The sequence below is a fragment of the Pteropus alecto genome, unplaced genomic scaffold (genome assembly GCF_000325575.1).
Source record: "Pteropus alecto unplaced genomic scaffold, ASM32557v1 scaffold65, whole genome shotgun sequence".
Classification (NCBI taxonomy): domain Eukaryota; kingdom Metazoa; phylum Chordata; class Mammalia; order Chiroptera; family Pteropodidae; genus Pteropus; species Pteropus alecto.
The window spans coordinates 112,558-123,444 of record NW_006439191.1 but is presented as its reverse complement, the minus strand read 5'-3'; the positions used below and the strand labels follow the sequence as shown (position 1 = coordinate 123,444).

Genomic DNA, 10,887 nt, shown 5'->3' with positions numbered 1-10,887 from the left:
GACACTTTCCAGCTGGGGAGACCCCTCTTGCTGCTGAACGGTGCCTGCTGGGAATGGGGTGATGCAGGCAAATCGAAGCTGTCTTCCTTCCTTTTTTCTGTAGTTATTCCTAGGTGTTTTGTTCCACTGCGTTGCTGAAGTTTTATAAGTGGACTCAAGAGCTCTTCCAGAGCTGGTTTGTTGTTGTTGTTTATTTGTTTATTTCATGGATAGCTGTCTAATTGTTGACTTTTATGGGAGACAGAGGCTCCTGCACTACCGTTTGAGATGAATTTTTAAAACTGAAATGCCTGCCTACTCTACGGCCACACTCTAGGCTGCACGCTAGAGTCACCAGGGAGACTTTTAATAAACTTTGATATCTGGGACCCTCCTGACTAATTCAATCAGAATTTCTGATGTTAGAGCCCAGGCAGCCCCATTAAAGCTCCTCGAGTGAATCTAAAATACGGCTAGGTTGAAGAGCATCCTTCTGGGCGAGGTGTGGAACGGCCTAGCTCCGGGAAACCTTAGGACAGGTGTGGAGCTGACGGAAGCAGTGTGGCAGCTCACAGTCAGAGTGGAGATGCACCTGACCCAGAACGAACCCTGTGATCACAGAGATTCAGTTAATCTATCGAAAGCCAGAATTTCCATCAGCCTCACCAGTATTTATAAAAGACCAGCATTACAAGGCCTGTCACTGTATACTTCTGTACTGATTCAAGCTATTTAAAAGGTAATTAAAACCGTTTTAGTACCAATGCTAAAAGTCTTTATGGTCAAGATGCTCAGCTTCACCGTTTTACCAATTAAAAATCCATACCTTATGCACATAAAGTTTTCAAATCAGGTGGCCACTCCTGGGAAAACATAACCTTTTCTGTAAAAACACAACCTATTAAAAATTAGTATTCCATTTGTTAGGCCCAGGGTGGCTATGCCCATAACTGGTATAGAAATTACTCTGTCTTCTTTTAGTCCAGTTTCTTCAAGCAGCTATTGTATCAGTAATATACTTTATCACATTCCTCCAGAAAGTCAGCCAGTACTGGAAAAAATTTGCCAAATTGGTAAACAACAGACCTAAGTAATTAAAAAAAGAAAATACAAATGAATAAAATGAAACATGGAGAAGCAGTAGAAAAACTCATGCGATTAATTATGTTTTAAAAAATTATAATACAAAAGGATGACTATGCACCAAATATTTAAGTGTCAGTGGAGCAAAGACTAAAAAACATGAACAACCAATAAAAGAATAAAAATTGGAAATATTTTTAGAATTTTAAAGGGCCAGCAGTAATAAAACGTTTATGTGTCTAAAAGGAACCATTTCGAGTCATGTCCAGATTATTTTTAGGATCACAATTTAGAAGTTTGGTGGTTCCAGGAATACTGATGCTAACCCTCCGTTTTTGATCAAAACATACCATTCTCCAGTAACTTACTAAGTCAGTTTTCTTAAGAGATGTAGTTCTATTAATTACATTATTTAAAAAATAAAACTCTAACATCAGATTTGATGAACTTAAATTTTTTCTTAATTGTTTAATGATGTAGCATATATGTGTTCTATGGAGGGTTTTTTTGAGTCTAATTGCTATAGCCTAGCATAAAGGAAGCAGCGTCGGACTGCATTTTAGGAAACCTTATATTTAAACTTGACTCTCGGTGTATTTGAAGACGGTCCCACAGATATTCATTAATATGTACTTCCTGTTTGAGTTTTATAAACTTACCTGCTTCGTAGACTTCAAAACACATAAGTTGTTTTCTTTTCATCTGATGTTTAAATACGGTGTAAGCATAAAGTAAAGTTTTAACGGAAATTGTTGATAATGTTGTAATATGTTATTCAGACTAATAAAAATCCCATAAATTAGAAATCATGCTATATTAACACAGGAAATCATTGCTTGTCTCTTAATTGTTTATTGAATTACAGGTGGCAGAGCAGAAAGAAATTAGAGAATTTTTTGAGCCAAACATCTCTGACGATGACACAATACATTTCAAGCTGCCTAGATATAGACGTTTATTAGAAACAATTTTGAGATTTCTGATGCTGGTGGACTACATATTTCAGGAACTTATCCGTCAACTAATGAACACCGCAGTCACATTACTTTTGGAATTATTTAATAATTCTGCTAGAATGCCAGGTTCAGTGGAAAAAAAGAATGAAAATCTCATCAAGTAAATTATACTTTTTTTACTTATAAATTTATAATCATAATGTTTTAAATATTGCCACTTACAGAGAAAATATCTAATAATTTAAGCTAGAATTTGATAATCCTTCTTATAGAAAATTATGTGTATTTAGTTTTGCAATTATTTGAACTATTATCTGCTAATACTTAATATGGTCCATAAAGTTTAAGAAAATTTCCCAATTTTTAAAAAAATTCCGCATATGTCAGATTGCCATATAAAATACAGGATATCCAGTGTAATTTGAAATTCAGGTAAACGACAAATAATTTTTTAGTATAAGTATGTCCCAAATATTACCTCTACTAAAATTTATTATTTGTTTGAAATTCAAATTTAACTGGGTGTTCTGTACTTTTATTTGCTAAATCTGGCAATTCTCTGTATAGGTATACTGTACTCTTCAAAGTTCAGAGCTAGTTCATAAAGACACAACAGAGATTCTTGAAGGCGCCACAAATTTCAGTTGGAATTTGAGTCAATTCCATAGTAAGATCTATTGAGTATAAAATATTTCCAACTTCTATTTAACTATTAGTGTTTTGAAAACATTTTTCTTATCTTCACAACTGGGTCTATTATTTGTGAAATATGGAATGTAATTGAAATTGTGGACTACTGTATGTCCAAACTGTTAATTTAGCAGTATCATTTTAGTCAAATTAGTTTTAGCCTCATCACTAGAGAGTTAAAGATATATCAATTCATAAAATTTTGAAGATAGATAATATGTTGTTTTTTTCCTAGTTTATTACTGAATCCACAGAGCTTAAATCACTTATCTAAGGTCTCATAACTGATTTTAATCAGTGCTGGGACTCTAACCTGTAAGAATGCAACTATTTAGTGATAGCACATTATCATTTCATTTCTTCTAAAACTGTGTATGTGTGTTTAGGAAAAGTCTTTAATTCTTAACATAATTTAAAAATATATATTATTATAGTTAATTCATTATATTCCAGAAAATTTGCAGAACAAAAATCACCCTAATTCCATCACTTAAACACAGTGTCTTATTATTTTGGTGTAATTTCTTCTAGACTTTTTCTATATGTCTTCCTGTTTTTATCATCATGGTGTACTATTTATAGCTCATTTAAAAAAATACAACATGTCCTGTATACACTTTTTTATGTTATAGGAGGAATATATGGGTAGTGGTTCAAGTACATCTTTCTGTGGGGTCAGACCAGTTGGGTTCTAATTCCACCTTCTTGAAAATGTCCTTTGGGTCATAAAAGTAATTTTGAAGAAGCCCAATTTATTTCTTTATTTCTTTATTTCTTTAGATTGTGTTTTAGGTTTAAGTTCTAAGAAATCATTGCCTAATTCAGGGTCATGAAGATTTATACCTATGTTTTCTTCTAATGTTTTACAATTTCAGCTCTTGCCTTTAGATCTTTGATGTATCTTGTGTTGATTTTTGTATATAGTGTGAGACAGCGGTTTAAGTTTATCCTTTAGCTTATTGATATACAATTTTCCCAGCACTGTTTCTTGAAAGAAAACATTGGAATACTGCACCTTGACATAGGTCTTGGCACTGATTTTTTGGATCTGACTCCAAAAAGCAAAAAGAAACAAGTGAGACTACATCAGAATACTGCAGAACAAAGGAAGCCACCAACAAAATGATAAGGCAGCCTACCAATGGGAGGAGAGATTTGCTAATTATACATTTAGTAAGAAGTTGACTTCCAAAATATATCAAGAACTCATACAACTCAATAGCAAAAAAAAAAAAGAGCCAATTAAAAAATCGGCAGAAGATCTGACTAGACATTTTTCCAAATACGTTGTACAAATGGCCAACAGGTACATGCAAAGATGCTCGGCATCACTAATCATCAGGGAAATGCAAATCAAAACTACAATGAGATACCACCTCACATCTGTTAGAATGGCTGTTTTCAAAAAGACAAGAAATAACAAGTTTTGGTGAGGATGTGGAGAAAAGGGAACCCTCATGTACTGTTGGTGGGAATGTATATTGGTGCAGCCACTGGCCTTCCCCAAGGCCTGCCAGGAAAAGCCAGTGATTTATAAATTGAAGCTATGTCAGCTAAAGCTTTTATTGGTACTTATTATCCAGCTTCTGTCTGCTTTTAATTTTAATTCTCTGCTGAAAGAACTAGCTTTGCCTTAAAAAAAAAAAAAAAAAAAAGAATCCTGCCATTTACAACATGGATGGACCTTGAGGGCACTATGCTAAGTGAAATAAGTCAGAGAAAAAGACAAATACTGTATGATCTCATATGTAGAATCTAAAAACAAAACAAACAAAACTCATAGATACAGAGAACACGCTGTTGGTTCCCAGAGGGAACTGGGGTGGGGGAATGGGCAAAATGGGTGAAGGGGTCAGAGAAAACAAACTTCCGGTTATGAAATATACGTCTTGGGGATATGATGTACAGTACGGTGAGTGTAGTCGATAATATCGTGTTTCATGTTTGAAAGTTGCTAAGAGAGTAAATCTTAAACGATCTCATCCCAAGGGAAAAAAAACTATAACTTCGTATGGTGATGAATGGTAACTAGACTTGTTGTGTTGATCATTTCACAGTAAATACAAATATTGAATCATACTGTCCATCTGAAACTAAGGTCATATGTCAGTGGTACATCAATTTAAAAAAATGATTTCGCGCTATTCTTTTGCTGCCAGAAACTCCCAATAGCTTTATTTTTTAACCTTACTTTTTCATCTCATATTCAAATATGAATCTTATCTTATTATGGCTTGATTTTGCTTTTTAACCCAATCTGATAGTTTCTGCCTTTTTTTTATAAAAATAATTTTTTATTAAAAGCAGCAGAGTCTGAGCAGGAGACAATACAAAGAATGTAGGAAAATTGAACCTATTCACATTTAGTGAATGTGACCGATGGTCTTCAATTTTATTTCTTTCATTTTATTTATCTCATTATTTATTTGACTTTGTTACCTCTTTCCTTTTCCAGTTTTCCTACTTTTGCTGATTTCGGTCATATATCTCTTAATTCCCAATGCCCCCTTTCACCTTAAGATTTAGAGTACTTTATGCATTTTGGTATGTTTATGACTTCTCCATCTTTCTAATAATTAGGATTAAAATTCTATTTCCCTATTAGTATATGTATTTGTAAATATTTACTTTTCTATAAAATGTTCCCTTTTTCTATTTCTCCCCACCGCCCATTGAGGCTTATAGAATATTTTTAGCTCCCCCTCCTCTTGAAATGAGATATAGGAATTTTTCATGATAGTAAATATAAATAACATACAACTTATCATTCTAACCATTTTTAAGTGTGTAATTCAGTGGCATTAAGTACATTCAGCACTATGCAACCATCAGTATATCCATTTTTGGAACTTTTTCATCATCCCAAACTGAAACTTTATGGATTAAACAGTAACTCCTCATACTCTGTGCACAGCCCCCACCAGGCCCTCGTAACCTCTATTATACTTTCTGTCTCTCTGAATTGACCTGTTCTAAGTACCTCATATAAGCAGATCATACAGTAGTTGTCTTTTGCTTATTTAATTTAGCATGATGTTTTCAAAGTCTGTAGCATGTATCAGTTTCTTTCCTTCTTAAGGCCGAATAATATCCCATTGTATGTATACATCACATTTTGTTTATCCATTCATCTGTTGATGGATATTTGGGTTGTTTTAACATTTGAGCTATTGTGGGAAATGATGCATGAACATAGATGTGCAAATATCTGTTCGAGTTCCTGCTTTTAATTCTTTTTGTTTACGTACCCGGAGGTGGATTCGCTGGACCACGTACTGATCCCACATTTAGCTTCTTGAGGAACTTCCTCCTGTCATCCACAGTAGCTGTACCGTTTTAATTTTCACCATCAAAGGACCAGATTTCTGCCTCACCGACACTATTATTTTCCTTTTCGAAAATATACTGTGCATACTAACTGGTGTGAAGTGATACCTCCTTGAGGTCTTGATCTGTATTCCCCTAATGATGGATGATGCTAAGCATCTTTTCATGGGCATATGTATATCTTCTTTGGATCAATGTCATTTATGCATTCTGAACGTTCATGAGATAGAAGAGTTTAAAAATACTTTTTTTCTTCCCATTTCTTAATCTAGAATATACAAGGACATCTCTGGAAAGACAACAACCGAATGTGAAGAACCCGTTTATTCACACTTACGTGCTACTTCTGTTCTGAAGTCCGAAGTAAAAACAGAAGCTGATATTAATGAGGTAAAACGGTCTTTGAAAAATATAAACACAGATTTTTAACGAATGAATGAATGAAAAATAAGTAAATAATAAGTGAAATGAATAAGTTTTAGAATTAAAAATAGGATTTATGAATAATACAATTTCCTGCCCCAAACAAACTCATACACCTGCTCCCTGTAGAAAGCTATAATCACACTTATCTCATTTGGTCCATTTGTTCATGGACCGCTGAATGCTTCCTACATACCAGGAACTGAATTAGGCACTGAAAGGCAGCAGCGGGCAGAACAGATCCACTGCAGCTTATAGCCTGCCGAGGGAGACAGATAAAGTCATGAGCACTACGAGGGAAAACAAGGGAGGATAAGGAGCCATGGAGTGATGCGGTACGCTGCTGTCCACGGCAATGGTCAGGGGAGGCCACTCGATCTAAAGTAGCAGCCTCTCCCCCAGCCCCCGCTCCTGTATACGTCCAACTCTCTTTGCTTCTTTCTGGAGTAGTCTTTTTGATTGTGTCATTAACTTAAAAATGGCAAAAGCCAGATGTGAAAATTGTTGAAATAGGAAATCTTTTCTTGCCATGAAGAATTATACCTCCATCTCCCCACCTGGCATTATTTTCTTGGGATTAAACTCTCTATGGTAGATGCTTGTCCTATTCGGCCAAAGCAGCATTTTTATGAGAGAGCACTGTATAATATGTACTTTATATATACATATTTTTAAATATTTTAAGTAGGTTTGGTAACAGCAGAAAATGTCCACATGTATTAGGTAATGTTAAATATGCACATTTACCTGATTTGAAGTCTGGAAACGTGCAACAAAATAACAATGGTTATCTGTGGGTGGTGGGACTCTAGATAATTTTTACTTTCTTATATGTGCATTTTTATATAGCCTGAACTTTGTACAATATATATGCACTTTATTTGTAAGGTCGTTATTAAATATATCATACTTGCAAAGGTATACTGCACATGTGCAATTTAAAGTATAATTAAGCAAACACCCATATTAGACCTTACCCAGCTCAAAAGTCTTTATTGTCTTCTGTGTATCCTTTCTTAATGAAACAGTTTATTTACTCATTCTACTGTTGATGGAAATTTTGGTTTTTGTTAGTCTTTGTTTTTGCTATTATGTATAATTCTGCTATGAACATTCTTGTATATGTCTCCTTTACTATTGATTGGTTGGTTGGTTGGTTGCTAAAGAGTGAAATTTCTGAGCAAAAAGGCATATTTTTTTTCCAACTGTGCTGAGTAATGCAAAATTGTTTTTCCAAGTGCTTATACCAATTAAACAATCATTAGCAATACATAAAATTTTATTGCTAGATCCTCACCAGTTCTCACCAAGAGGTAATTTCTTTGCCAATCAGATGGGAACAAAATGGCACTTTACTGCAGTTTTAATTTGTGTTTCCTTTATTAGCAGTTTGGCGGTGTATTTTTTAAATGTTATTGGAGACTCATATTTCATCCTCTGTGTCTTTTGCACATTAATCTGTTGAGTTGTTTCTTATTTTGTGGGAATTCTTTATAAATATACTGCAATTATCCTACTAGATGGCTTGTTATTTTTATTCCTTTCTATTTTGATTATCGATAATTCTTAATTTCAATGTAATCGATTTATTAATCCTTTCATTTATGTTAGTGTTTGAAATTATTCATCATCTTGAGGTTATAGAAATATTCTGCATTTTCTTATAAAAATTTTAAAGTTCTTCACATTTGTCTTTAATTTATCTGGGGTGTGTGTGTGTGTGTGTGTGTGTGTGTGTGTGTGTGTGTGTGGTGTGTGAGCAGGATCCATTTTTATTTATTTCTATGTGAATAACTATCACCCAAGCACAATTTATTTACATTCTTTCCCTGCTGATCTGTAGTGCCCGCTCTTTCTTTATCATTTACCGCATATTTCCATATATGCGTGCCTTCTGTTCCTAGATTCTTATTCTGATCTGTTGACATAGTTGCCTATTACTGTGCCACATCCACAATGGATTAATGCTATCGCTTTACAATCAGCCTTCTCCTCTGTAGGAGTGTCTTGCTTATTCTCAGCCATTTGCATTTCCATATACATTTTGGAATCAAATCCTATGTAGATTTCGATTGAAATTGCCTAGAACATACAATTTTGCAGTGAGAGTTAATATTTTATGATATTGAGCTTTCCTACCGTGATTGTGTTATTTTAGTCTTCTTTAATGTCTTTCAATGCTTTTATAATTTTTTCTTGAAAATCTTGTCCTTTTTGAGGGGTTAGATTTAACCTACGTGCCTTCTATCGCCAACCTGTACTCTAAAGGAATTGCTATTTTAGTTGCTTCTACTAGTTCTTTTATGAACGCTTTCAAGTAGAAATATTTCAAGATAAAAATCTATGCGCTATTTTAATTTTTTTCTGGAGGATTAACATTAAATCAACACTATGGACCTTTTTAAAACTATTGATATGCATTGCAGAATTTCTATCCAGACAAGGTTTTACTAATTCTCTTAAGGACTTCCTCTTAAGTATACCCTATTTTATACTGGCTATTGCCTATTGATAGCTGAAAACCTGAATTAACTAGTCTTACTTTTTACATATATTATTCAGAATATGGAACAATTTTCTTATGCTCAGTAGCTATTTGTAGTTCTCTTTTTTATGACTTTTTAATGTCCATTTTTCTGATGGAGTTTTCTTTTTTCTTATTGATTCACAAAAATTATTTATAAAATGTAGGCCGTAATTATTTGTCATACACTGAAAATATAAATTCTAATGCTTTTGTTTGTTTTTCATTTTGTTAAGTGTGTCTAACATGAGAAAAAAAATTGTAACACAATGAAAACTTATCAGCTTCAGGCTCAGATGGGTTCACTGGTAAATTTCAGCAAACATTTAAGGAAGATATTTTACAGAGGATAGAAGCAGATGGAATACTTTCTAACTTATTTTATGAGACCAGTGCTACCTTATTACCAAACTAGATGAAGGCATTACAAGAAAAGGGAGTTACAGACCAATATCTCTCATGAACATAGGAACAAAAATCCTCAATGAAATATTAGCGAATTAAATCCAACATTGAATAGAAATAGCCTTTCAAGTGGGATTTATCCCAGGTATGCAAGGCTAGTTCAACATTTGAAAATCAACTAATGTCATCCATTACATCGACAGGCTAAAGAGGAAAAAATTACGTAATCATAGCAATAGATACAGAAAAAGCATGACAAAATATAACACCCATTCATGGTAAAAACTCTCAGTAAACTAGGAAGAGAGGGGAACTTCTTCAACTCGATAAAGAATAGCACAGCTCAGCTTGCCCCTCTATTTACTCTGCTTCCTTTCACCCCCTTCTACGGGTATTGATCCAAGTGAGCTCCTTCGTACACATCCTGCCTGTCTTAGGGTTCGCTTCCCGGGAGACCCAGTCTATGTAAGTATATACACACACATATGATTTATTGTCCATGATTGTTACACGATATTTTCATACGTCGGATTTTATACATCTGTACTCCTCCCGACACTTAAGTTGCTGCCAAGTCTGTCCTACCACTGACAAGGCAGTGGATAAACAGCCTCTTGACAGGCGTTCCTGTTGGACTGGATAATAATCTCTCTTTGTTACCCATATTTGAGAGTAGGTTGCCGGGTCGTAGGATGTATGCAGTTTACTTTAAAGTACTGCAGCCCCGCTCTCCAGCAGGAGTAGGAGGCACAGTCCCATTACTAGTGCATCTCTCCACATCCTTGCTCCATAGCTGGTGCCTGTTTAACTGTCACCGGTCTACTGTGTCCTAAGTGGTGTCTCACTTTGTATTTCTATTTCGCTCTTTACTACTGAGGCTTCACATGGATATTAACTATTTTAATTTTCCTTCTTTGAATTGCTTATAGCTGTCTTTTGAAGCTTTTTTTACTGGAGTTCTTACTGATTTTGAGGACTTTCTTGTATATTCTAGATACTGATTCTTTGTTAATTTTAGACCGTAACTATTACCTCTCAACTTTGTCCCCATCCGTTAACTTTACCTATAGATCTTTGGTAATGTAAATTCTTAATTTTTGTGTCATCGAATTCAACACTGATTCTGATTTTCCAGTTTGCTAGTGATTAGATTTGATGTCTACAGCCTCGTGAACTTGGTACTACTCCATCTGTCCCACAGCCCAGGTTTTAGCATCTTGTTCTCACTTTGCCCCTAGAATCTAACCTTGGTTTGCTCCTGTTTTAGCCTCACGTTGGGGTGGACTGCTTTTTGGAGCTCATTCTAGTGTCGAGTCCAAGATAAGACAGATAATTACGTTGGAATATGTCGAGTCAGAGGTACCTGTGGGCAACCAGGTGAAAATTTCTGTTAGGATATTGGACATACAGATGTGACTCTGAAGAGAGAGATATGGCTAAAGTCCTCCCCTCGCTCCCCAGTGCATGCTGCAGAAGTTATAGTTCCGTTCAGTTTACACT

The 10,887-nt window shown here is 34.7% G+C and overlaps 1 protein-coding gene across 1 annotated transcript in view; it reads left to right on the top strand.

Annotated features, from left to right (window-relative positions):
• Nucleotides 1-10,887, top strand: part of DNAH14 (dynein axonemal heavy chain 14) — a 150,563-nt gene that overhangs the window by 29,479 nt on the left and 110,197 nt on the right. The window contains exons 10-11 of the mRNA XM_006916239.1: nt 1,928-2,178; nt 6,308-6,425. Of these exons, the coding sequence (XP_006916301.1) occupies nt 1,928-2,178; nt 6,308-6,425 (369 nt within the window). The remainder of the gene's footprint in view (nt 1-1,927; nt 2,179-6,307; nt 6,426-10,887) is intronic.